The sequence below is a fragment of the Prunus avium genome, chromosome 8 (genome assembly GCF_965620075.1).
Source record: "Prunus avium chromosome 8, drPruAviu1.hap1.1, whole genome shotgun sequence".
NCBI lineage: Eukaryota > Viridiplantae > Streptophyta > Magnoliopsida > Rosales > Rosaceae > Prunus > Prunus avium.
In genome coordinates, this window is record NC_142291.1 from 445899 (window position 1) to 473771 (window position 27873).

At 37.5% G+C, this 27873-nt stretch overlaps 4 protein-coding genes across 6 annotated transcripts; 3 read left to right on the forward strand and 1 right to left on the reverse strand.

The window, feature by feature from the left end:
• Nucleotides 1-3513: 3513 nt before the first annotated feature.
• Nucleotides 3514-7751, forward strand: LOC110757355 (Tetratricopeptide repeat (TPR)-like superfamily protein). The gene is made up of 2 exons (XM_021958941.2): nucleotides 3514-3736; nucleotides 3878-7751. The coding sequence occupies exon 2, from the start codon at nucleotides 4784-4786 to the stop codon at nucleotides 7049-7051; it is 2268 nt and encodes a 755-aa protein (XP_021814633.2). The 5' UTR covers nucleotides 3514-3736; nucleotides 3878-4783; the 3' UTR covers nucleotides 7052-7751.
• Nucleotides 7752-8114: 363 nt separating this feature from the next.
• LOC110757406 (RNA-binding (RRM/RBD/RNP motifs) family protein) lies at nucleotides 8115-10117 on the forward strand. 2 transcript variants are annotated; one of them, XM_088245458.1, is made up of 4 exons: nucleotides 8115-8303; nucleotides 8933-9018; nucleotides 9333-9507; nucleotides 9637-10117. In XM_088245458.1, exons 1-4 carry the CDS (start codon nucleotides 8270-8272, stop codon nucleotides 9804-9806), a joined length of 465 nt encoding a protein of 154 aa, XP_088101584.1. In that variant the 5' UTR covers nucleotides 8115-8269; the 3' UTR covers nucleotides 9807-10117. The 2 variants fall into 2 exon arrangements, with proteins under 2 accessions (XP_088101584.1, XP_021814691.1); XM_021958999.2 differs by having other exon boundaries at nucleotides 8116-8303; nucleotides 8807-9018.
• Nucleotides 10118-13677: 3560 nt separating this feature from the next.
• Nucleotides 13678-16522, reverse strand: LOC110757359 (endoglucanase 9-like). The gene is made up of 5 exons (XM_021958947.2): nucleotides 16225-16522; nucleotides 14956-15459; nucleotides 14696-14845; nucleotides 14325-14600; nucleotides 13678-14207 (listed from the first exon to the last, which is right to left on the reverse strand). The coding sequence occupies exons 1-5, from the start codon at nucleotides 16444-16446 to the stop codon at nucleotides 13875-13877; spliced, it is 1485 nt and encodes a 494-aa protein (XP_021814639.2). The 5' UTR covers nucleotides 16447-16522; the 3' UTR covers nucleotides 13678-13874.
• Nucleotides 16523-23659: 7137 nt separating this feature from the next.
• Nucleotides 23660-27347, forward strand: LOC110757348 (APO protein 4, mitochondrial-like). Of its 2 annotated transcripts, none has more exons than XM_088245030.1 (4): nucleotides 23660-23824; nucleotides 24474-24595; nucleotides 25384-25684; nucleotides 26178-27347. In XM_088245030.1, exons 3-4 carry the CDS (start codon nucleotides 25428-25430, stop codon nucleotides 26923-26925), a joined length of 1005 nt encoding a protein of 334 aa, XP_088101156.1. In that variant the 5' UTR covers nucleotides 23660-23824; nucleotides 24474-24595; nucleotides 25384-25427; the 3' UTR covers nucleotides 26926-27347. The 2 variants fall into 2 exon arrangements, with proteins under 2 accessions (XP_088101156.1, XP_088101157.1); XM_088245031.1 differs by having other exon boundaries at nucleotides 24510-24595.
• Nucleotides 27348-27873: the final 526 nt, after the last annotated feature.

The following is a 27873-nucleotide window of genomic DNA, read 5'->3' on the forward strand; positions in this document are numbered from 1 at the left end:
AATTCAGAGAAAATATTACTTTTGATTTCTGTATTTCTCATTGAATCAATCCAATACACATGGGATTACAGACTTTATACTACAGCAGAAATCACGTGGATTATACTAACAATCTAACCATAATGACACATCAGCTAACAACCTTCCAAGCTGACTAACCTTTAGCCAAACATCCCCCCTCAATCTCAGTTGGGCGACCCAGTCTGAGATTGATACAATGCTTTGAGAATACAGGACCATGTAATCCCTTTGTGAAGACATTAGCAACTTGATCATCAGTTGGTATATACTGCACATGAAAATCTCTACACTGGACACGTTCTCGGATGAAGTGGAAATCAATATCTAAGTGTTTGATTCGTGAATGAAACACTAGATTTGAGCTCAAAGCTAAGGCATAGAGATTGTCACAGTGTAGTAAAGGAGGCTCAAGCAAAAACTCATACATATCAGCCAACACTTGACGAATCCAAACAACATCAGCTGCTGTATTGGCTAATGCTCGATACTCGGCTTCCGTAGAGCTGCGAGAGACCGAGCCTTGCTTCTTGGACTGCCAAGAAATTGGATTATTTCCAAGAAATGCTACAAAGCCAGTAGTTGACCTACGTGTAGAAACATCTCCCGCCCAATCTGTGTTGCTAAAAGCACTAAGTTGCATAGGTCCAGGGGAAAAATTGATGCCATATTGCAGAGTACCTTGTAGGTATCTCAAGATACGCTTAACCTGAAAGAAGTGAGAATCTGTAGGTGCGGTCATGTATTGGCAGACAGAGTTCACAGCAAAAGCAATATCAGGCCTTGTAAAAGTAAGGTACTGCAATGCTCCTACTAACCGGCAATACAATGTTGGATCTTTTAAAAATTCACCCTATGTGCTAAGAACCTGAGAATATGGTTTACAGGGAGTGGAACAAGCTTTACATTGAGTCATACCTGCTTTAGCTAACAACTCCTTGGCATACTTATACTGATTCACAAAGATACCGCCTGAGCTGGGATAAGAAATTTGTAGACCTAAGAAGTAAATCAACAACCCCAGATCTTTCAATTCAAACACTGAGGACAAATCATCAATAACCTCTTGAATGAGAGCATCACTTGAACCTGTTAAGATAATATCATCGACATATAAAAGTAAAGCTAGAACATTTGATCCAGTGTGTTTAACAAACAAACTCGGATCTGATTGAGACATTTTGAAACCAAGGGCTGGAAGGTATCCTATGAACTTAGCATTCCATGCTCTTGGTGCTTGTTTTAACCCATACAGAGATTTCCTTAATCTACAAATAGATTGAGGCTGCTTAGGATCTTCAAACCCCTGAGGTTGTTTCATATACACTTCCTCATCCAAATCTCCTTAAAGAAAGGCATTTATAATGTCTAATTGCCTTAACTTCCACCCATGCATGGCTGCCAAGCTAAAAATAATTCGGACAGTAGAGTGGCGCACTACTGGACTAAAAGTTTCTGAGTAATCAAATCCAGGCTCTTGGCTAAAACCTTGAGCCACCAACCTTGCTTTGTACCTAGCTATAGTCCCATTTGAATTCCTCTTTATCTTGTAGATCCACTTACTACCTACCACATTCTTATTCACTGGATGAGGCACCAATTCCCAAGTTCCTTGCATATGGAGAGCATCGATTTCATCTTGCATGGCCTTAGTCCATTATGAGGAGTAAGAAGCGACTCGATAACTAGTAGGCTCCTCTAAAGCATCCAGCAAACTAGTGCTATAACAATGATAGTCGGAAAAAGGTTTTGGTGTGTGTATCCCATATTTAGATCTAGTCTGCATAGAATGAGAGTTTGCTTCAGGTAAAGAAATAGAGGAAGAAGATTCTGAATTCATACTTGGAGAGGCAGGCCTTGAACTTGGTGGTAATAACACCTCTAACTGATGCTCAGACAGAACATGCAAAGAAACCTGGGCAGAGGATGTATCAGGAGGAGTTAAAGGAGATGAGATGTCAGGGTCTATGGGAAGAGGAAGACTTGGGGAAGCTAAGACTGAGGGAACTAGAACTGGTGCAGAAGAAGAATTACCCGTTGAGGTTGAACAAGTAACAGACTTTGATGCCATGATAGGTTGAAAAGGATACACAGTTTCATCGTGAACCACATTTCTAGATATAACCATCTTTCCAGTAAGAACATTATAACAAAGAATGCCCTTATATCCTGTCATATATCCAAGAAACACACATAAAGTAGATCGAGGTTGAAGTTTATTGGAATTTTTGGTTCTCAAACAAGGATAAATAGCAGTTCCAAATATTCGAAGATGCTGGATATCTGGATTGTATGGAAAAGCCGAAAATATGGGGATTGATGAGCTAAAACCTTACTAGGCATTCGATTGATCAGAAACACCGCATGTGCAATTGCATGAAACCAAAACTGTTGAGGAAGACAAGCTGCAGCTAACAAAGTAATCATAGTTTCAACCAAATGTCTATTCTTTCTCTCAGCTAGACCATTTTGTTGAGGAGTATAAGGACACGAAACTTGATGAATAACTCTGTGAGTAAGGAGAAAATCCTTGAATTGATTACTCATATACTCCCCACCCCCATCACTCTGCAAACACTTAATGGAGGTAGAAAACTGATTCTCAACATAAGCATAAAGATGAGTAAACTTTGTAAAGACCTCAGATTTAGCAAACAGGGGACACAACCAGGTGAAACTAGTGTATTCATCAATGAAAATCACCACATATTGATAACCATCTATGGATTTACAGGGAGAAGGGCCCCATGCATCACTGTGAACCCTCTGAAAAGGAAAAGAAGCCTTAACATGGGTAGATGAGAATGGTAATTGGTGCATTTTGCCACTCAAATAGTGAGGACAAACATGCATTGGGGAATCTACTAGAATAGGTAAATTGGCAGACTTGAGCATAGTATGAACAATGTCATTGGTAGGATGTCCTAACCTACTGTGCCATACAGAAGACTTTATTTGCTGACCGAGATATGCTATGGCCTAAGACGGAGAAGAGAGCTGGGATGCACTGGGAATTGGATACAATCCATTACTGCTCCTGCCCTTGAGAAGCACTCTCTTGGAAAACTGGTCCTGTATGCAAAAACCATATTGATCAAATAGGATAGAACAATTATTATCGTGGCATAGTTGATGCACAGAGAGTAGTTTAACAGTGAGTTGAGGGACAGATTTGAAAGATAATAAGAAGTGGATGGGGGTTGCTGCTGTTTTCTTAGTCAAAGGACACCCTGCTGTTTCCGACAGTGAATCAGATTCAGAAACTTCTGATTACTTATATAGATTCACATTGCGAACTCATGAGTTTCAACTGGAACCATATCTCCTTGACTGGAAAGAAAGTTGCACCTTTGTCAGATTTAATTCTGATTGTTTTCTTTGTTTTTTCTATGTATCTCATCTGCGGGCTTTATCGGAAACCAGTTCATTCTGATTGTTTTCTTTGTTTTTTCTATGTTTTCTTTGTCAGATTTTTCAGATTTGTCAGATTTAAATGAATCAAGTTCATTGTGGGGTTTATCGGAAACCAGCAGCCTGTGCGTGGAGATCCAGAAATGTGGGATTCGTCTTGTTTATGAGCAAGATGTTGCAGGGTTTATCCAAACATCTATGCAGTGTTTTGATGGAGGCCAACATCAAATTGTTCTACAGGAAGTTGATAAAGCTACATTTGAGAGTCTGGATGGTTTAATGTAGTGCACAAGTACATTTTGAGATGGTAGAATTTAAATTTTCCTTGAACTATGTTCTTTGTGTTTCATTTAAATTTCGTCATCATTGATGTGCCGTCATCTGCTTGAAAAGTAAATATTAACTCCTTATTTTTTCCTTGTGTGTGTATATATATATCTCCTTGCAGGGAGGAACTACTTCTGAAGAAGGCTCTAATTCTGCTGAGAAGGAACATTAAGTCGGTTATTCTGAGATACCTTCAGCTCTCTCTCTCTCTCTCTCTCTCTTTCTCCTGGAGCTGAAATTTCCAAGTGGTTGAATATAGGTAACTCTGGACAAATCCAACTGCCTCCAAATTGGGTCGCTGATGGTAATCAGATCATTTCGTGTTAAGTACCACCCGATCTCAAGAATTCATGGGTCGAAAGGCGGGCAGGACAGAATGGGCGGGAACTACTAACCATGCGGAGAAAGTCAGGTGGTTGCATGCATGCTTTGAATTCTATTTGCTTCATCTATATAGCACGTGCTTGAATTCCTGAATCCTGGAAGCATAAGTAATGAATTCAGGGCAACTGCTCTGCTGCGTCCAATATAGCCTTGGCTTAGGATTGCATGAATGTGCCCTTGGTCCCCTCCCCTGCCAGTTATATGCAAATTGCCACCTAATAATTGTTGTGATTCTCAAGCTGCAGAAGATGAAGATGATAATCATGTTACGTCCATGTTAAACGCATTTGACAGAAAGGCAAGGAAGAAGGGGTTGCCTTCCAAATTCCTTTTCTTTAGTAAATTTTTGTGAAACTTTGAAAATAATGTTGTATATAAAGGGATAAGATATTTTCTTCGGGTATATTCATTATTTTGATGGTGATAATAAATAAGTGATTGTTGGTTCCAGCTTTCCATCCCATAATGCTCAGCATTGTTTCTGAACCCTTTAGAAGAGCAGTGGATTTCCAGACAAAACTGAAACTTGGAACTGTTGCAGCAGCCAGAGCGAGAGCAAGAGCACTTCTTCTTTGATCCAATTGGTAATTTCTGAACCTGAAAATCATCTCTACTCTTTCAGCTCAAGGGAAAGGAAGCCCTGATGTTACGCCCATGTGCTTGTGCGCGTCGCATCTCTCACAGAGCCTTTAGCACAATCAACCTTCCCACGCCTTCAGGCCTCAATTTGCAAACGAATAATCTTCTCGGCGAAGTGCGGGATCTCTCCACGCGTGGTCAAGTTAAGGAAGCCCTCTCACTCTTCTACACTCTTCAACCACCACCTCACTGCAATCAAACCTACGCCACTCTCTTCCATGCTTGTGCTCGCCACCATTGCATCCATGAAGGCCTTTCTTTGCACCATTACATGGTTGCCCAGAAACCCATCAACTCACCTGACCTCTTTGTCACGAACCACCTTATTAATATGTATGCAAAATTTGGTTACCTAGAATACGCCAACCAACTGTTTGATGAAATGCCTAGAAGAAACATTGTCTCTTGGACTGCTCTCATTTCAGGGTATGCACAACGCGGGGAAACTGAAAATTGTTTTCGTTTATTTGCTGGCATGTTGGTGCACTACCAACCCAATGAGTTTGCGTTCACCAGCGTTCTCAGTTCGTGTGCGGAGAGTGATGTTGGATATGGCCGGCAGGTACATGCGCTTGCTTTGAAAATGTCTTTGGATGCTTGTGTTTACGTTGCAAATGCTCTTATTACTATGTATAGCAAGATTTGTAATCATGGAGGTGTTTATGATGTTAGTAAAGACGAGGCGTGGAATGTATTTAAGAGCATGGAGTTCCGGAATCTCATATCTTGGAATTCCATGGTTGCAGGGTTTCAGTATCGTGGACTTGGAGCTCAAGCTATTCATCTGTTTATACAAATGTACCTTGACGGGAATGGGTTTGATCGTGCCACGCTTCTTAGCGTCCTTTCTTCCATGTGCAGAAGCAATAGCCTTGATGATAATGGGATTACTAAGTTTTGTTTTCAATTGCACTGTCTCACCATCAAAACTGGGTTTATATTAAAAATTGAAGTGGCAACTGCATTAGTTAAAGCTTATTCAGATCTTGGAGGAGATATTGCTGACTGTTACAGACTCTTCTCAGAGACAAGTTGTCATCGGGATATTGTTGCATGGACTGGCATCATAACCACCTTTTCAGAGCAAGACCCTGAAGAAGCACTCTTCCTCTTTCGCCAATTACGCCAGGAGAACTTAATTCCTGACAGGTACACTTTCTCAATTGTTTTAAAAGCTTATGCAAGCCTTGCAACTGAGCGCCATGCCTTGGCAGTTCATTCACAAGTGATCAAAGCTGGGTTTGAGGGCGACACAGTAGTTGCAAATGCCTTGATCCATGCCTATGCTAGGTGTGGCTCCATTGCCTTATCTAAGCAAGTGTTTGATGGAATTGAATTTTATGATGTCGTTTCTTGGAACACAATGCTTAAGGCTTATGCCTTGTATGGACAAGCTACAGAGGCATTGCAGCTCTTTTCACGAATGGACGTGAAACCTGATTCCGCCACCTTTGTTTCCCTGCTCTGTGCTTGTAGCCATGCTGGACTGGTAGAAGAAGGAACCCGAATCTTTGACTCCATGCTTGAGAGGTATGGTTTTGTACCTGAACTTGATCATTACGCCTGCATGGTTGATATTCTTGGTCGAGCTGGAATGATTGTTGAGGCTGAAGAGCTTGTAAGTAGAATGCCAATGGAGCCTGATTCTGTAGTCTTGAGCGCACTCCTTGGATCATGTAGGAAGCATGGAAAAACACAATTGGCCAAGTTAGCAGCAAATAGATTGAAGGAGCTAGCACCAGAGGATTCATTAGGTTATGTACAAATGTCAAACATGTATTGCTCTGATGGTAACTTTGGTGAAGCAGGCCTGGTTAGGAAGGAAATGAAAGGGTGTAGAGTGAAAAAGGAACCTGGATTAAGCTGGATTGAGATCGGAAATCGGGTCCATGAGTTTTCATCTGGAGGCCGACGTCATCCAGAAAGGAAGGTTATATGCAGCAAGCTAGAAGAACTGATTGTGCGGTTAAAGGAAATGGGTTATGTTCCAGACACAAGCTTGTCTGTGCATGATGTGGAAGAGGAACACAAAGAGGAGCAATTGTACCATCATAGTGAGAAGCTAGCTTTAGTATTTGCTATTATGAATGAAGGCAGTTCAAACTGTAGTCGGACTGCTATTAAAATAATGAAGAACATCAGAATCTGTGTGGACTGCCATAACTTCATGAAGTTAGCATCAAATTTACTTCACAAGGAGATTTTTGTGAGAGACTCAAACCGGTTCCACCACTTTCATGATGGCATATGTTCTTGCAATGACTATTGGTAACAAACTAGCAACACGGAACCAAATTAAGCTGGTTGTGCCGGTTTTATCACTATGCTTCATCGGTCCCTGAATGGTTCATGCAGATGCTGTTGATACTTGAATTTTTCCCATGATTTCTGTGGATCATTTTGAGCCAGTGTCAACGTGATAGGGTCCATGCCTTCTTGCTGAAGCCAATGTTGATTTTGAGCCCATCACAGCTTGTACGAGCCTATCTAGATTATATTGAAGCGAACAATCTTTAATTTAAAGATAGGCAGTGCTTTTCGAACAACTCAGTTCACTCTGCAAGAATTACCTGCATGAGCATGACCGGAATTTATCAGAGTTTGACTGCAAAAGAGATGAACTGCCTACTTATAGGAATGCAATGCAATTGATCATCATCAAATTTATAGTCGATTCAGCATTGGGTGCTACAACACATTTGTGTTGAGAACATATGAACAGAGTGTAAAGTTTTCGAAACCGAGGACCTGTCGATTTGCTATTGTAAGATGCAAAAAGGCTGTGCTGTACAGTATCAGTATGATTGTTGGCAATTACCAGCAAACCCATTTTGCCCTAAAAAAAATGGCGCAAACCCATTTTATGGTTTAATACCACTGAAAATGTATCAATGCTAACTACCAAGGCTTGTGTATTGTGAGATTTTAATTATTATTTTCCTTTTTGGACACCCATAACTCTGCTTTTTATTGCACATTGTTGAGAATATGGAAAACCTAGGAAATTTGGACTTCTTGTCAAATCCAAATCTTTTCTTTCAAAAACCCACATAGAAATGGAGACTCAAATTCCATTCCATGATGGGATTGAATGAAAAAACAAGTAAAATTAGGTACTATATTTCCCTGCTTAGTTTTCTATTCTTGGGCCTTGGGCCTTGGGCCCCTTCCTATTTATCCAAAGAAATTAAAAAAAATAACAGAATACGAAAATTGCTAAATTTAATTATTTTTTGTCCTTTCCTTTTCCGGAGAGGAGAGGGAAAGAAGACGTGTCGTTGTATTATTCATTACAGCCTTTAAAAAGGAATACTAGTAAACAGTATAAATAAATCGAACGACGCTCCTCCTTCGTTGTAAGATTTTAAGGTCAACATTGCACCTTCTCTCTTCAAACGAAGCACAGGGGTCGTTTTTGTCTGCCTTTCACTACGTCGTTTCGAGCTAGGGTTCCGCCTCCGATCTAACTGCTAAGGAAGTTCAACCCACCATGTCCACGCACTCAAAATCCAGTGTTTACATAGGTCAGTACACTGCTCCTTCAATTTTTTTTTTAAATTCTCTAGTAGCAGTTCCCCTTAAAGTCAGTAACTCGAAAACATCATTTCAAAAAATTATTCTTTTCCATGCTTGTTTGATGGAAGCTGGTTTTTTTTTTTTGTCTTTTCCTCTTAGGAATTGGTTTTCATATATTATTTTCATTTTTTTTATATATATATAAAAAAAGTGTGTGTGGATAAGTTTGTGCTTCTGGGTGCCAATGAGAATTTCAAGATTCAAAATTTAGTGTGAAAAGTGTTTCTGCTGAATAACTCTTGTATTGCAGGGAATTAAATTGTTATATCTATGATGAAGAATTAATTTTCAGAATAAATGGTAATGATTAATAAAACTAATCTAATAAATGGTAACATGTACTTTGCCCCTCTGCTTCTATCTTCATTAATTTTTTTTCTGTTAATTATGTCTGTCACATCTAAGTTTATTATTTATTCTGTTATGATTATATGACATTTATTTTTAACAGGTAATTTGGACGAGCGAGTGAGTGAGAGAGTTTTGTATGATATTCTAATTCAGGCGGGGAGGTTAGTAGACCTACACATTCCTCGGGACAAGGAAACCGATAGACCTAAAGGTTATGCTTTTGCAGAGTATGAATCTGAGGACATTGCTGAGTATGCTGTTAGGCTTTTCTCTGGTCTTGTGACTCTCTACAATCGGACACTGAAGTTTGCGGTAATTTTTTTGCATTCCACTTGTTTGTCTTTCCACAAATGGTCTTCTATTTGTTTGGCCTGGGTTTGGGCCCTTTAACATTTATAGACACTGAGAGACTGTCTCCATTAATATTCTGGAATAGTGAGAATTCTGTCATTTCACCTGATGATTTATATTCTTGCTGTTATAACCCAATGACAGTGATGTTAGCTCATGTTATGTGGGGTGCCTTTCTGTGATTGGTGACAGACCAACATTTGGAACTTTTTCGCTGTAGGCTATTACTGTTCTAAGTGAGATTCTTGACATTGATACATTTTTTTGGCTCACAGATTTCTGGGCGAGACAAGCCTTCACATAATACTCCTTCGACGGTCGCATCTGCATCTAGTTTTCCTCACAAACTGAGGTCGGCTCCCTCACCAATTAACAGTATGGAAATCTCTCCGAATTCCATTGGTTTATCAACTCCCAGAATTTCAGACTTTCCACTAAACTATCCCCCAGGTGATATGTTTGTTCTTTTCTTTTGTTTCATTTGCTTGATTTCATTGTTTTAATTTTAAAAAACTCAACATGCCATCATATTGGCTTTTTTTTTTTCATACTTGCTGAAACATTCTTTTTTTTATTCAGTGCCCACTCCCCCTGGTGTAAATAAACAATCTAATGGGTATGGATTACCTAACAATGGCAACAATTACGAATATAGTCGAAGAGTTATTGGGGCAACTTTGGATACCATTAGTCGCTCTAGGTCACGCCGCCATGATATGAGCAACCCAATCTCCTATCCCTCTTACTAGAATTTAATATGAAGGTGATTAGGTGTCAGACCTTTTCCATGGCTAATCTTTCTGGTAAAGTAGCAACTTAAGTGTATTACTGGTGTGAGTATTTAGTGGGTAGTGGAAGATTCTCCATTTGAGTAAGCTAGTTTGTATTGCTAGTATGTCCATTCATAGGTGTACCCAGGTATGTATATTTGTTGTGCTTCCTGTGTTTAGATTTGGCTAGTTGTAGTTTTGTTCATGTAGTTAATGTAGTTTCATTAATTAACAGTAAGATGCTTCTCTCAAGAGGCAGAACTTTGGAATTCAAAGAAACAAGTTTATCATATGATTGTTTATTTATGTACTCTATTTGGAATCATTATATCTTTTTTTGTCATAATTTTAATGTTTTTCATCTTTGTTCTGATTTCTTGTATGTAATTGTGGACATTTAAAGCAAAGCTTGATGGAGTTCCATTGAAATCATGAGACTGGTACACTTCATTTGTTGTGCTTATATACGCTCTCTCTATATGCATGAATGCCCAATATGTGTATGCGGTGATCCCATATTGTGTTCTTTTGTTAGTTTATATTTTCTTCATAGCTGTGTAACAACTCAATGAGATAAGTTTTGTGATATGCAAAGTAGGTACAAGTTGTCAGTTTGAACTTAGCATTCTCCATCCACTACCTAAGTCCAAGTTGAAATGGTTTATGCTTCTAGAAGCATAAAGTGATATGTATGACTTAGAGGAGTTGAATTTCCATTGTCATTATTTTGGCTATTAATATGGTCTAATATGGAGACTAGTATGGAGGCAGCATTTTGGTTAAAAGTTGCTCCACTATTTTGAGTGGGCTGCATTGTAAGCTTCTTGATGCTGTGGTAGTGGGTCTAGAGGTTATTGGTTGTGAGAAGTTCTATTTTTGAAATGGTGTAATTAGTGAAACTTCTACCAAGCCTCTAGGTCTAGAAGGGGCTTCCTGGTTAAATAAGATTCGTTTTTTTATCTTATATATAAACTACATTATTTTTGGAAACAATAATTACATAAAGTCTAAAACAACGTACAATAGAAAATCCAGGCTCTAATACATGCTCTATGTGTGTTGTTGCGTATGTATGTCAAAGACGACAGTCCCAAGAGTCGAGCGGTAGATTTTTAAGTTAAAAACATTCGAACTTTGGGTTCGTTGTTTAAAGGATAAAGAGAGAAGAGGGGTTGAAATAATGGGGGTAGAACATTGCAATGTTAATTGCATTGGTCAGATCATGGTGGTTTGATTTGGTCATTTGTGATCAAGCCTAGACTGTGTTTGATATTACCCTATTTGGGGTTTAATTATGTTTTAAGATATACTGTCATTTCATTTGTTACATTGAATGTTTAACTTAATGCAATCTACTTTTTAATTAATTGTGTTAGTCTTGTAATATAGTTCTATATTTCTTCGATCAAGACTACATACATTTTATCAACATTGCTCATTGAATATGAAAGGAGCATCACATGTGCCCTTTCCTGTTTTATTTTCATTTAGTGGACTATCTTACTTTTCTTGGTCTATTTATTTTTTTAACTTTTGGTTTCGTCAGGCGGAGCTTTGATTGAGATTTTCTTGGGTTTTTTATTGTATGAATATGAATTTCATGCTCATTCAAATATAGAAATGACCTCTTTCCTTTGAGTACTGCTAAATAGACCAACTTTTGGGACCACATTATGTGACAGGTGATGTGTGTATTAGTGGTATATTAACAGATGTGATAATAATCAATTCCTACATGTTACATAATGTCATCTAAGATATGTGGTTTGTCGGTGTATACAAATGCAACGGTGGTGCTCTCTTGTGCTCGTTGAAGATTGATCAAGCGATTGCATGCGGTAAAAATCTGATTTGGTGTGCACATGCATTTCTTCTTTATCAAGATATGATTTGGTATTAAGGTTTTGCATGTGCACACCAAATCTGATTTGTACTGGAAGATTGATCAAACGTTTATTTAGTTTCTCAGTGTACTAGTTGTGCGCATGAATTTCTTCTTTATCAGGATATGATTAAGTAGAATGGTAAAGGAGCATGTCTTCTGCACGTGTATAATATGTGCACACTTATCTCACACTAGGAGAAATATATTTTCACATACAATGCTCCTCTCATATAAATGGTTATGTGATCAGCACATGATGAGGCAGTGACAATGTTTTCTTTTTATTTTGGTATTTATGGAAATCTGTTAGTAGAAATAAAGATAATGTCAAGTGAAGTGGCAGGGTATCTATGAGTTGAAAGATATCATGTGTTATAAGTTTTTAGCTTTAATTTATAGATTGTATAACACATGGTATTTCTTAACTGGACAATGTATGTCGCTCATCCTATGCATGGGAGGAACACGACATGAAGCTTCTCTCTAAATTTCCCTAAACCAAAAAATCAATAATTTCCTTGTCAATTCGGTGATCCCAAATAGTTTTGTTCCATTGGTATGGTAATGGTCTCAAAATTGCTGTTGCAAGCTTTGGATTTTGGAATTTTTGTTCGGTTTATTGGCTTTGGGGCTAGTATTCAGAGCCAATAAAGAAAAAGATGATTCACCTCTTATTTCTCTCTTTCATATGTTTCTTCAAACCCTTGAACAGAAGAAGTTGAAAATTAAAAGCAGAAATTTTGTGGATGCCTTAAAAGTACTTTGTGGTTATGCGCATGGCAGGGAAAGTAAGTACTGAAAATGTATGTTATATTGAACTTGATGTGGTGCAGGTTCTCCGTGATGGTTTCTTATGTTACTCGGAAAACAAAGAAATTAAAAACAAAACTGATCTTCATGCTCCCAAGAGATCAAATTCATCCTTTTTGTTATTCTGACCAGAATTCTATATTTTTTTTCTCCTTTCTTGTATAATAAAGAAGTTGATAAAACATTAAGATGACCCGTCAATATGGAGGAAAGGGGAAAACAATGATTTAATTGTGGATTGGTATCCATTTCTCAAATCCCACAAGTTCCAACTAGCAAGCGAAATGCACAACCTAGCATGGGTAAGAAATGGAACATGCATCTATAAATCAATTCTGGACAATTATGAATTGTACAATGTATGGGCTGGGAGACCAGGCATCCATCATAATCCATCCCCCTAATTGACTAATCAAAACTATATCGTCCTAATGTACCCTATGGTGGTGAGGATGGCAATCCTAATCCTACTCCTATCCAAAGTCTAATAAACTCGTACCCTATGGTGGTGAGGATGGCAATCCTAATCCTACTCCTATCCAAAGTCTAATACGGTGTATCAAACTAGCCCTAAGAGGTAGACCCATATGCATGCATACTATACAAGCCCTAAGAGGTAGACCCATATGCATGCATACTGCTGCACGGAGTTTGATCGGGAGTTAGAGAAGGATAACAGCATCAGATTCGGGTTCCAGTATCTTGTTTGAAGGACCCAAGGAGCTTATGGCTGGCCCCGAGAGGAAGGTAATATGTTTATATAATTTGGGGTTTCGGGGCTTGTATTAGCTATGTTGGCTATGGTTGTTTCAGGGTTTAGCCAAAAAAACACAAATTTACTTGTTTGTTTAGAAAAGAGAAATACTTTCCTTCACTATTGAAATCCATACTAAGGTATTTATTTCCCTGTGATTTGTAGGGTTTGTCAAAACGGCTCGATACAGTTCGAGTTTGAGTTTGACTCATTTTCGGCTGTTTTGAGCTCAAATTATAGAGAAATGAACTGAGCTCGAACAAAAGATTGGGCTCGTTTTACAACCATTTTCCTTGTTAAAATTTGAAAATAGTCTCTTAAAAGTGGTAGCGTGATGTGATCTTCCCTTTCTTTCGTATGCATTATGCAACGTTGTAATTCTAACTCTTGGACCGCACATGTAAATCCAAAAGCTTTCATTTTTGACACATAACCTGCTCTTTGTGAGCCTACAGTCATCTACTTACCAAATCATACTAAAAAAGAAGAAAACACATAGAAAATAAGTATCCCGTCCATTTTATGGTTGGGATAATCAGAGATAATTATCTACAATATAACCCACTCCTATCTGAGTTTTGAGGTGTCTCCAATCCAATCAACTTTCGTAGCTCCCAGCAAAGTATGCCAAGGGTCCAACAATAGCACCATTTATGTAGGTTGCAGGTTCTGAATGACTATAGTCGCTGCGGTCATCTGGGAATCCATCATTCTGATTTGGACCTCCCACAATGGCTCCAACCAAGATGTTAGGATTTGGGTTTGCTGAATAGTAGAATGGTTGGAAACCACCATCACAGCCTATGTTCTGTGGGTGGCTTGCCTTTGAAGGCAACGAAGATCCTCTGTGGTGAATTCTCTTGGGAAAATAGGGTCCATAGCCTACCATGTACGACATCTTCAGAGGGTTTACCCCTAATATGTAGTCCACCTAAAATTTCAATTCAAATCAGTCATCTATAAATCATAAACGTATACTTATGTTGTCAAACTGTGAAGTGGTATAGATCCACGGTCTAGTTTTGCTGCACAGTATAAAGTGATATACCTGTTGTTTGGCCAGGGCTTTTAAGGCTCTCGGAGTGACAACGAAGCTGCCGCAGTTAAATGTTTGCTTTCTAGCAGCCATGTACTTTGAGTAGGTAGTAAGCAAGAATGTTATTGAGGTTACATATTGGAGGTTACTTCCAGGCAGCTTGTATAGGAGTCCTCCTTGTGTATATTGTGTACTTGAAGAGGGTGAGTTTGGAAAAATCCGGCACATAAATTGCTCAGCTTCTTGTTTAAATGGCTCAAAGTTCCTGTCGTTGCTCAACAATGCCCTCTGAAAAGTAAACCAGATTCCAATATTGAATACATTTATAATTAAAGAAAATGAAAAAGGATGGAAAAAGTTTGATAATAGGCATGCAATTTTACCCTTGATAATAGAACATAAGCACCAGCAAATTTGTTGTCCCAGCTGAAGATGTCTGTTGAATCACTAGCTCCCAAGGATTTCAAAAAATTGAAGTAATAAACATCATTTGTTGCTCTAAGAAGCCAGGCAGCTCCCCACAAAAGCTCATCCTGAAATTTTGTACCAAATTGGAGAGCTCAGTAAATAAATCGTTAACATTTATATTTTCTACTTTCCCTCTTAAAATTGATACATGTAGAAATTATTAGCAACAATATACCTTATATCCAGAATATGAGCAATAAAACGGACAGACTGCAGATCCAAGGGAATCACTGTAAGCCCCTTGGTACCGCATCGCAAATTGCATTACTTCCTTGGCCGTGCTCAGCAGCAACTTGGAATATTTTGGGTCAACCCTCCGAAAAACCATAGAAGCAGCCGCTAATGCAGCGGCCGTCTCTCCAGCAACATCCGAGCCCGGATTGCTTTGTGAGACCGAATACACGGTTCGGACCGTGTCCATGTCTTCGGGCCTCTCCCAACACTTGTGGTCTACATTGGGGTCACCAACTCCAACGTAGAGCCTACCGGGAGTGACTCGAGCACACTTTAAAAGGTAGTCCGTGGCCCATCGGATTGCAGCCCGAGCATCTGATAATTGGGGGCCCATGCGCTTGCCATATTCAAGCGTGCCCCATGATAGCATTGTGGTGGTGAAGGCCATTGGGAAGTTAAATTTGACATTGTCTCCAGCATCATAGTATCCTCCAGTTAAGTCCACCTGCAAAATTGAAACAAGAGTTATTTCATGTAGGTAAAAACTAACATTAGATGAAGATTCATGCTAGAAAAAATATGCAAACATATGCAGAGGGACCCAAACCAACTCTTTTTATTTATTTATTTCCTTTCCTTTAAGAAATCATTTTGAGCTCCTCCCAACTTTTGACCACGCTTGTAGCAAAATAAAAACTTAAACTATAACCTTTCTTCTTTCTTGGGATATGCAGAAAGTAAGCTCATATAAATATGAATAATCCCTATGAAGAACATGGACAGATATCACCAAAGACAATTGTATTCCAAGTCAAAAGCTTTTATTTGAACTTCTATTTTTCTTTCCTTCGTTCATATTATATATGCGTAGCATCTTTGAGAATATAGCAAAAGCAAGCATTACCTACCAATACAGTAAATTTTCAATTAAAGAAGTTTAACAAAAACCCAAAAAAGAAGAAGAAAAAAACCGTTATGCCATTTAACCTTCCCATTTCTTACCCTTCCCCTTCCCCCATCCACCACATTACTACTGATTGGATTTCTTACCGGTGGCGGCGGTGGCATCACACCCTCTCCCTCCAGAACTTATTAAGAAAATGAGCAAGAATGGACTACAGAGACCACATTGTTTGCAGTGCAAATGGGTTTGCATGAGAGCTAATGCATTCATAAATAACTCAGAAATTAAGTATGTATAATGAACTTAATAAAGAAAAATAAATTAAAAATGATGACAGGCAGGAATCAAGTAGGTTATATATATTACATGTGCCTGAAGACCATCAGAAAGCCCGGAATTGGACCTCCAGGTGATTTGTTGGGCGGCGCCGGAGGGGAGCCTCCCTGACCTCTGTCCCTGAAAGAAGAGTATGGACTTTGCAAGGGCATCTCTGTAGTTTGGATTGCCTTGGACTTGGACAGTGTTCAAGACAAAGACACAGAGGAAAATCAAAAGGCTTAAAACTGCTCCCCTGCTTCTCATTGCCATTGCTACTTAATTGTTCTAAATTTAGAAAATTAAGCACCAATAAAGCAATGTGTGAATTTCAATTAGTTCATGGCTTTGTGTCCTGTGAGATGCCTTTAAATAGGGGCAGGGAAGGCCAGTCACCCACCATGCCGCAAATTCTGGCTTTTATTCTTGCTTCATTCTTCTAGTTAGTTTTCTTTTTGTTTTTTTTTTTTCTCTCTAATTTAGGATATTTAAGAATAAAAAGGCAGCTCATGGAGAATTAAATCCAGTTGAACTAGCTTACTTTTTTTTTCATTCTTTATTTTGTAAATGGGGGTAGGAATTCAAAGTTTCAACATTGTGAAGAAAAAAAATTGTTGGCAAGATTCTAGTTTGATTAGGAGATTTATTTCCTATTCTATTAAGATTTTATTTCTTTCTTTTTTTATAAATATGTAATTAAGATTTTATTTGTTTCCTTATATAACCCTACTAGGGTTTACACATTTGTTTTATGAATACTTCCTTTTGGAGAATGGAAATATCAAAAAATATTTTGCCCCATATTGTTTGACTTCGTATCAGAGCCTACTTTCTGATGACCTGTGTGTTGTGTCCACCCATGTTCTAGCCCTATATTTCGTTTTTAACTTTGCCATGTATGTCTTATTGGGTTTCTTTGTTGTGTTGTCATGTTTGTGCCTCTACTGTGTTCGTGTCATTCTCAGATTCGTGCATCTGCCGTGTTTGTGCCTTTGCCTTGTTGTGTAGTGTGCCTTTGCTGTGTTCTGTTGTGTACTCTGTCGTGATCTGTTGTGTTTCCGCTGGAATTATGGGTGGTAATTTAAATGTTGGTGATGTTGCTAGTGCAAACTTGTGTGTTTCTGACTCTATCCCAGGTACTGGCTCCAATACTTGGATAATTGACACTGATGCTATTGATCATATGACTTATGATGCTAAATTGTTTGATGACTTGTCTAGTAAAACCCGTGACCCATACATAACTAGTGTTAATGACTTGCCCTCTCTAATTACTGGTGAGAGCACAATCTATCTCACTCCCACTATGTCCTTGTCACGTACGTTACTAGTTTCTAATATATGTTGTAACTTGTTATCGTTGGTCAATTATTTGATACACTTAATACTTCTGTTACTTTTTATCCTGCACAATCCTCTTGCTAGGATCTCAAGACTCACGAGACGATTAGGCATGATAAACGAATATGGTGGTTATATTTAACATTGCATGTTGCATCAGTTCGTGATCGTGTCGTTAATATTATTTAAAGTTGCAGTGTCAAAGACAAACAACAAATTTGGTTATGGCATCGTCGCTTGAGACATCCGTCGTTTGACTGCCTTAAGCGTATGTTTCTATCTTTATTCCGCTCTTGTGATGAGTCTAGTTTTAAGTGTGAGATATGTATTTTGGCCAATAATACTTTGACGTGTTTCTTTCGTACTCAAGGTATTGTTCACCAAATGACAACCCATTTTAACCCCCCCTCCCCCTCACCCAATAAAATGGTGTGTCTAAAAGGAAGAACTGACAATTGCTTGAAGTTGCCCGCTTACCCATATTGGATATATCTATTCCCCATCATCTTTGGGGGCATGTTGTTCTGTTTGCTGCCTATTTGATTAATAGTACTCCTAGTCGGGTTCTTGATTTCCGGACTCCACATGATGTGTTTGGGCATGCATGACATCTTTGCTCCAACTTAAGGGGGAGTGTTGGCAAGATCCTAGTTCGATTAGGAGATTTATTTCCTATTCTATTAGGATTTTATTTCTTTTGTACAAATCTTGTGTAATTAGGAATTTATTTGTTTTCTTGTATAACCATATTAGGGTTTACACACTTGTTTTATAAATACCTCATTTTGGAGAATGAAAATATATCAGAAAATATTTTACCCCATATTGTTTGACCACAATACCATTAAACCGTTGTTAGTTTTTAAAATAATTTTTGAACTTGAGATTAATCTTGAACCTCTTATGGAATCACAAGCTTCTTTTCCTTTTCTTTCTTTTTCCTCCACCCAAGAAAACAAACCCCACTGTACACCTTAATTTATCGATGTTTAATTGGACTGCCTGCCATGCTAATATGATGGATTAGGCTACTAGCGTTTTTCTCTTTCTAAGTTTGAACATGAAGTTATTATGGTGATTTCATAATTATAGGTGGCATATGCATGCATATGTTACATCTCATGACAATATCAAAATTTCGTAATAGGGCCAACAGGGCCTACAAGGTCAAGCTTAGTGGAAAAATGCATTGATTTGCAGATCAGTGGTTTCAGTTCGAACCCCCATGCAGAGATGGACCTATTAAGGCGCAAGGAGGTGCAGTTGCACCTCTTCTTACCGGAAAAATTATTGTAGGTGCTTCAAATTGCCCCTTTACTGAATTGGTGTACAGATTACCTTATTTCCATTTTCAACATTTAAGTAAATGTCTTTGTCCTTTTACTTTCATTTATTTTTATATTACTCCATTTACTTAAGTTTACAATGTAAATAAGGAAGTACCTCCCATTTTTTTGATGAAAAGGAAGTACCTCCCATTTGGATTCAAATAAAAATACTAGAAAATCAAATTCGCACCAAATCAAAATATGAAAAATCGGTTTTAGTGCAAAATACGATTTAGGCTAAAAATGATGGCTCATTAAGTCAATATATACTTCATACTAAAATCTCATAAAATCAAGTTTTCTTATTTGATGTGTAAGGAATAAAAGCCGCCAAAAATTATCTTGAGAAAATGATTATTCCGAAAAACCATTTTTCATACTTAGTCAATATTGCACCTCAGCTAAAAAAATTCTGGGTCCACCAGTGCCCCCATGGCATCTTGGTTGTGTGTGTGTGTGTGTGTGTGTGAAACCTCCCTCTTCTTGTAGTTTAGACTATCGCTAATATTCTTTTAAAAAAATGATAATAGGAGTTGAATAGATATAATAAGGGGAAAGATTGAGGACTTGAGTTCAACTCTTGAAGGAGACAATCAGTACCTCTATATCTTATCTTTGTTTTTGTTGAAAAAAATACGAACAAAATTTATACCTATATATCTTATCTTTGTTTTAATTGAAAAAAAAATAATATTTAGGGTTTTTTTTTAAAAAAAAGATCATTTCTATTAAAAGGGGCGATAACATACTAAACTCACTCACACTATACAGACATTAGGATTCGAACCCAAGACCTTTCATGAAGGGAGCATTTGCTCCAAATCACTACACTAATAAATCATTTGCATATTTAGGTGTTTTTTAAGTGGGCTACCTTGACCCACAATTCACTCAGCATGTAAACCTTTTGATTTGAGCCTTTTTATTTTCCTTATTTTGGGATGGTAAACATTCCCGCCGTTTGCCCATTAAAGTATGGATTACTGTATTTGTATATATTCCTGATTTTCGGAAGCATGAATGTAATTGCAACAAAGGAATTCCTATCCTATCCCATCATCAACGCTCCCAACTAAACACTTTACCAACATTAGTTATGATTAAATTCTTAAGCATAATTATCATGCATGGCATGCATTGGCGCCTCTTTCTTCAGGCCAGTGGCCATGAATTATAGATAGATTCGTTTTGACTGTCGTGTCTGAAAATTTGTTGAGTGTCACATCACGTTGGTGTGGTTTTTCTTTGGTTTATACGTTGGTTTTTATCCAAGTTAGATATTTAACACTAGTGCATGTTTTATAACGTGGTTTCTAATAGGAATTTTCTCTGATTAGTTTTAAACTTTTAAATCGATCAATGTTGGTATATGTTGTCATCGCATTTCATCAAAATATAATGTACTTACCAATGAGACAAATAACCTCACGTCTTTTATTTAATAAGGTCATTTGCTCTCCGTAATGAAATCACAACGTGAAATCGTAAATAGAGAGTATATGAGATTGTTGAGAACCAATTTTTATAAAATTTTATAAAATTCAAATACCATTTGCCATAGAAACCTTCTACGATTTAAATGAATCAAAAAACAATAAACTCACTGAAATGCAAGTAAAAATCTGAGTCGCTAGCTCATGCACAGTGCTTGATGATGGTCCCGAGTCACGGGCATCGAGTACAAATGCCTCGTCAATGGAGAAAGCAAGTCCCTGATTTTGGGTCATGTGTAATTAGTTAGGCAGGAAAGGGTGGGAAAGCCATAACCGAAACCAAAAAAGAGTGCAAAAATAACGCCCACTTTATTGAAATTCCCCATATTCCATGTCCATGTGTCTCTTTTGTCCATTTCATCACTGAAAAGTGGAGGCGCTGATGACGCCCATCAGCCATTCACCCCTTGGATGCCGCTAAACAAATCGGCTCCAATTATTTGATATCTTTTTTTTTTTCTTGTAATATTTGATTTGAGTTGAGATGAGATGATTGGTAAATGCATGACATTGACATGTGTGTTGCTTTCGTTTGGAATATTTATTAGTTTATTCCTTTGCTTTAGGACTAAGCACTTCTCTTTTTCAAATGTATTTTACTAATTTTTATTGGACTTTTTGAAGGGGTAGTTTCAATAGAAAGGAAGAAGTGGATAGTATATAGCCATCAAAAACTATACTCGTTCTTTCACTCAACTGGAAAAGCCAAACACCACTGTGGACATGTTCAAATAAACCTCCACCAGCATCTTTTCATGAAGTTGATTGAACATAAAATTGAAGGGGGCTCAGGTAAGGAGAAGTGTGCCTTAGATCATACTCGTAAAACAAATTTTTTCTTTTAAAAACATAGAATATGATCAATATTTTTCATATATTAAAAATTGCAAATTTTTTTAGAATAGAACTGTGATGTACAATCTAAACTGCCCAACTCTTAAAACACAGCAAAAAGAGAGAGAAAGCTTCATAACGGGGTGCTTTTTTCGTCGGATCCCGTTTGATCTTCAGTGTTTTTGCGTCTTAGTCATGGTAGATTCACTGCTCATTGGTACATTGAAGCCCTAAAATAACTAGGTGGTGCTCTCTATGTCATGTCTCGGAGGAAGATTAGTGACAGTTGACTTTCCTTTTTGTGGACATTGTTTTTGCGTTTTAGTTTTGGTTTGGAATTGGAATCTAATCCTTAATCTCTAAATCGCAAATCCTAAACTCTAAACTTTGAATCCTGAACATGAGCCTTAAATTGCAAATTCATGCCCAAATCCCAATCTTCAGACTTATTTATTGAAACGCGAACCCAGACATGAACTCCAAATCCTACATATGGAAGCATATTAGGTCTATCATAAGAAATGATCAGGGGATTATTTGAAGCTTTTCCAATTATTATCATTCACTTATTCATCAGTGTTGCAATGCATTGCAAAGCTCTTGTAGTTGAAGTGATTTAGAACATTTAGTCTCCTCTTCGAACTTCGGTTGAATAAAAATAAAAACAAATTAAAATGTTACAGTGCATCCAATGATCTTGGGTGATTAATGTTTATTAGATTAGTCATGCATGTAAAGAGTACAATTGAATCCTTAAAAGTTTCAAATTTTGGATATCTTATTTTAATATATAGTTCTGATTAATGTACCAATTGATTTACTGGGTCACAACCAAATTATTCCAATATCAAACGCTTGAGGCATGAGTAAAGGCTTTCAGGATTGCTGGCTCTTGATTCGAGGAAAAGCTAATAACGATCATAGTAGAAGCAATATCAGTACTATTACTAGAGAATGGATCCATCAGATACGATACTCCCCCCTAATCCCCTAAATGGAGATTTTTTTTATTTTTTATTCTTGTTGCAATTTGAAGCTTTTGAACATTTCTTCGTTCAAAAGTTGAGTGTATAAAATTATTAGATTTGGGGAAATGAATGTTTTACGTCTTTTCATGCATTGCATTGTGGTTAACTACTATATTTTCCATCCTAAAAACAATTGACAATCAAATCAATTTCAAAGAAAACTAGACAAATGCTTCAAATTTAAGATTTCTAGTAGGCGGCCGCAGCCATCTGTGCACTTCTATGTTACACTTGTTAGTTCTTGCATTTTTTTTAGTTCATAGAAGATTGGTGGAGAGCTTAGGAGCAAATTTTGTTCCTACAAGATTGATAAAGTTGTAACAAACTGAAACTAGGACTTTGCTTTGTTTTGTTTTGTTTTGTTTGCTTAATAATTTACTATTTTTCTGGTTTCTGTAAGGCTGCAACTTTTGCCATGCTATGCTATGGAATGCGATTTCGATCTGGGTTAATGGTTAATATAAAGAATCAAATATGCATAAGACTGCTCTCATTTTGGTATCTCCCAACAAATTCCACCATATGTGCACATCTCATAATGGTGCGAGTTCGAGTTGCTTGCAAACCAAGTAAAATACATAACAAAACAAGCAAAATGTTTAAAACTTGAGAATTGGACAAGCCAAAACCTTTTCCTAATTTCCCACCTTCTCACCCGATTTTCCTATTTCTCATCACTTGCTCGGATTCACAGTCTTTGCATTGAGGTACTTATTCGCTTCATCCTTGTTACTGTTTTATGGATATGTTGTTTATTTTCTTGGTTATGTTTGATTGATTGCATACTTAAATCTAAGGCCAAAAGTAACTTTTGGTCCCTGTAGTTTGGCATTTCAACAACTTTTGACCCTGTAGTTTCAATTTCATCAATTTTGCTATTGTAGTTTCGTATTTGTAGCAATTCAAGGACATGTTAGTATTTTTGTCAATTTTTTTAACAATGCAAGGGGCAATTTTGTCAACCCAAAACCCTTTAGCATAAAAACTTGTTTGAAATTCTTCCTATTTCATATTAGGGCTCGAAATTCAACCACTAATCTCAATTTTTGAAGAACCCTAAACCAGACGAGCTTTTATGCTCAAGGATTTTGGGTTGATGAAATTGCCCCTTGCATCATCAAAGAAATTGACATGAATATTTACTTGTCCTTGAATTACTACAAATATGAAACTACATGGTCAAAATTGACGGAATTGAAACTACGAGATCAGAAGTAGTTGAAGTGCCAAACTACAGAGACCAAAAGTGACTTTTCATTTTCTTTGATTTATATGAATTATTAACGTATAAAGTTTGTTAATTGATAAACTTGAGAAAATGGGTTTTCCTTTTTGTCCCTTGTAATTTAAGGGCAGGAAGCCTAATCCTATCTTGGGCCAAACAATGTCTTAATTAAGACTTGGACTTGGTAGGATTCGTAGCTCATTAACTGGGCATATTTTAGCCCACTTCAAGTGAAGGGCTTAATTAAGCTAACCCCAAAAACTTGAAAACACGGGAGAAAAAAACGCGCGAGCGAGCTCAACGTTCGTCGTCGTCTCCTTCGTCTTCGATCAAGAGGGTTTAGCTTCAACGTCATCGTCGTCTTCTTCAGCTTCAACCTATCTGACTGGAAGCCAAATCTAAGTAGTTTCTTCGTCTTCAACTTCGTTGGTTTTTCAGATTTCAGATTTCAAATCTAACCAATTTCTGTTTTTTCTTGGTTCGACTTTTTTTGTGTGTGCATGAACATGATGGGATAGAAATTTTGGGGCTTACTATATGTGGGTTTGTTTGGGAGAACATTATTGGAGATTGAGCAGGAAGTATTTGAATTGACAATTTATAATCTTAGACAATAGCTATGGAACCTAAACATCAATATGAGTGATTTGCTGTATTGGTGTTTGGTTCAGTGTTTGGGTTGAGTTAATTGGTTGAAGTGCAATCTAACAAGTGTATGTCATTTCATTTGTGACAATGTTTTGGAGTGTGTTCATTTAGCTTTGTGCAGAAGCTGCAAGGAATAATCCCAAACAAGATATTTGGGAGAATTAACAGTTATCTTGTTAGACCTATCCTTCTTTCAATCTGTTGTGTTAAAAATTCGCTGCATTTTTGTGACAAAGCCAACTACTATTTTGTTGCTGTTCGAAATTTGTTAATTATTTTTCGGTGATGTGTTCTGTCAAACTTTGTTGGTTGTATTAAAGGATAAATATGAATTTTTTGGTCAACTGAGTCTAGTGTTTATGTATTTTTAAATCTAATTTTTTATTTGCTTGCATTTATTTAGCTTGCAGCAGTTCTCATTTGTTAATATTCCTTAAAGATTGAGATTGAGAATTGCAGCAAAGTGAGGAGGAAGCAGCTCTTGGTTGTGGGAAGCGCAAGCACCTAAGTGAAACATTGAGTGAGGTACTTCAGTTAGATATATGTTTAAGCATATTGCTTTTCCTAGTCTACCTTTCATGTGTATCTGCACTTTCATTATCTTAAATATGTTGTATGTTATTGGTATTTGATGGCTTTTGACTTTATATTGGTTGAAGATGTTGATAATAGTTAAATTAGTTTTGGATTTATATATTAGTTTGTAATTTTTATAATACATATTTAAGAACAGAAAAAAAAAATGATTTAACGTCTACAATAATTATTTTTATGGTTTAGAAATATAATCCTGTCCTGAATTGCACCAAACATAGAATAGTGCTAAATAGCACTATTTTTCCCATTAGTCCCCCTTTAAAAGTCTAGCACTCCACCAAACATAGGACAAGACTAAGTCCAAGCCAATCCAAGCCAGTCCTTGAATATAGTCCTGTCCAGTCTAGTCCAGTCGTGCATAACAAACGCTCCCTAAAGTTTATGGGGATTTTGTATAATCTTTCTATATAGAATTGGGTCATGGTGGTTTTCATTTTCATGATAATGGGTGGAATTTGTGTATAGAACTAAAGTAAGGTGGTTTTATGGAAGCCGTGGTTTTGAATCGATTAAAGAGTTCTACTTTGGTAATTATTGTGTCTGTTTTTTGTACTGCTGTGCTAAGCTAGTAACGTGTTGCACATTATACCATCCAAATATGAAATAGGGGTTTGGTTCCAAAGCATCTCTGAATATGTCAATACTTGATTTGGGTGACTTGTTGTGGTGTTTTCTGCATTTGGCTCATTGGCTTTTGTCTACCCTTTGTGGAGCAGATGTGATTTTATATGATTGAAAAGTTTTGACACGAAAGGAAATTATGGTACTGAGGAAGAAATTGTGCGAGAGTTCCAATTTCAATGTCAAACTATTGTACACCTTTTCAAGGTATTTTAGCTCAAATAAGATGGACTTAAGGAAGCTAAAGCCTATGATTCAGAAGAGAATCCAAGACCGGGCTAAAGATTACCCAGTACCGGGCATGATTCCAGTGGCCCAGGAGGTCCTTAATTCCCGGAGGCTCATTATGCAAGGTGTCTCTACCCTCCTCAAAGTGTTACCAGTTATGGCCTGCAAGTAAATCCCTCATCTGCCATTTTTAATTTTTTATGTTACTTTTTCTTGAACTATTTGGCATTGAAATCCTCACTTTACTATTAGATGTTTCATGAAATAATATCGACTTTGATATTCGTGTTTCTTTTCAATTCTAGGCTTGTGTTATGAGGAAAATTCCATGAAATCTAGGATAATTTAGTCGCTTTGTAGCTGTCAATAGTGGAATACATACTTAAGCCCTTTTTTAATACAAATTTTATTGGATCTGTCTTCTGAAAATATTTTCATGGAAAATTCAGAGTTTATGTTCTGTATTTCGTCTCGGATAAATTAGACCACTATATCTACGTGTTCCTGAGCTCCCTAACTGCTATTTTTGAGAGCTGCACTAGCTGTGTTTTCCAAATTAGAGTTAATCTAATTGATCTCCATTCTCCCTCCTGCTCTGCTGGACAGTTTCTGTGACTCAAAAGAAAGGCCAACGTTTTTCATCCATATCCTATTTTTACAGGTTCTGTCCAGAAATATACATAGGCGAGAAAGGCCACTTAATTCAGACTTGTTGTGGTTTCAAACATCGTGACAAGAATCGTGTTCATGAATGGATAACTGGTGGTTTAAATGATGTGCTTGCTCCAGTAGAGGCATTTCACCTGAAGCACATGTTCCAGGATGTTATTAAGCACCATCAGAGGTTTGACTTTGAACGTGTTCCTGCAGTTGTCGAGCTATGCTGGCAAGCAGGGGCAAATGATGAAAATCGGTATTCAAATTGGAGCCCAGAAAGTGATTGTTGTAGTGTTGATGGAGCTGAGTCATTGTCATCTGATGAACTTCTTATGATTGCCAGTGGAACTTTGAGGGCATGGGAAATTCTCAGAAATGGCGTGGAGAAGTTGTTGATGGTTTATCCAGCAAAAGTATGTAACCATTGTTCAGAAGTTCATATAGGGCCATCTGGGCATAAGGCTAGGCTTTGTGGAATTTTTAAGCATGAGAGTTGGCAGGGAACCCACTTTTGGAGAAAGGCAAATGTAGATGATCTTATGCCTCCAAAGATTGTATGGCGGCGGCGACCTCAGGATCCTCAAGTGCTTTTGAACAAAGGGAGGGGCTTTTATGGGCATGCTCCAGCAGTAGTAGAACTATGCACACAGGCTGGTGCTGTTGCACCTTCGAAGTATCACAGTTTGATGAAACTGCAGGGTGTAGCTACACTTGGAAATCAAAGTTTGTACCATCCGAAAGATCAAATGTGAATGCAGTTAACTCCGAGGTGGGAAATTGAAGCCCAGCAGAAGCTCCCTAGGACCACAGATGTGGGTAGAATTGTTTAACTATGATGTTTGATGATCAATAGCAGGAAATTGAAGCCCCACAGAAGCTCCCTTATCCTCTGATCTTGGTTCTTGAGACACATTGTAACCATCAGATGAATGACGAGGGAGCCCAAGATGGGCCCCACAATGAAATGGCACGTTTTGCCCCCTTCACTTGGAGCATGAAAGAGCTGAGAAAATGGGTAGCTTTGCTTTTATGGACACAGAAACAAGATACAGAGTGGAAAGAGTGAAAGCAAGAACAGGGGTTAAACTCATAGGAAATTAAGTTGATATTTTCTTCTACTTATTACTGACTGATGTTATAGATGGTTAATACAACATGATAAATAATTGAAATCCCTAACGGAATCAAATGCTCCATTATGCTGCATGATAATATCAAAATTCGGTAATAGGAGTCGAATAGATATAATAGGGAAAATAATCTTTGTTTTTGTTGAAAAAATAATAATATTTAGGGTTCTTTTAAGTGGGTTACCTTGACCCACAATTCACTCAGCATGTTCCTGAGCCTTTTTAATTTCCTTATTTTGGGATGGTAAACCTTCCCTCCGTTGGCGCATTGAGCATACAAGTATGGATTACTGGTGTATATTCCTGTCCTAACTACCACTTTAGCAACATTAATTATGATTAAATTCTCAAGAATAATTATCAAGAATGGCATGCATTGGCGCCTCTTTCTCCTGGTCAATGGCCGTGGAGATATTGTCCAGATTGGACAATAGTTCACTCCTTACCCATAAAATCTTTATTATGGTCATGCCACATATTTACCAAAATGCATGAGTGTTTTTTCTTCTTTTCAATATACAACATACTGAGACAAAATAATCTTACACCTTTTATTCAATAAGGTAATTT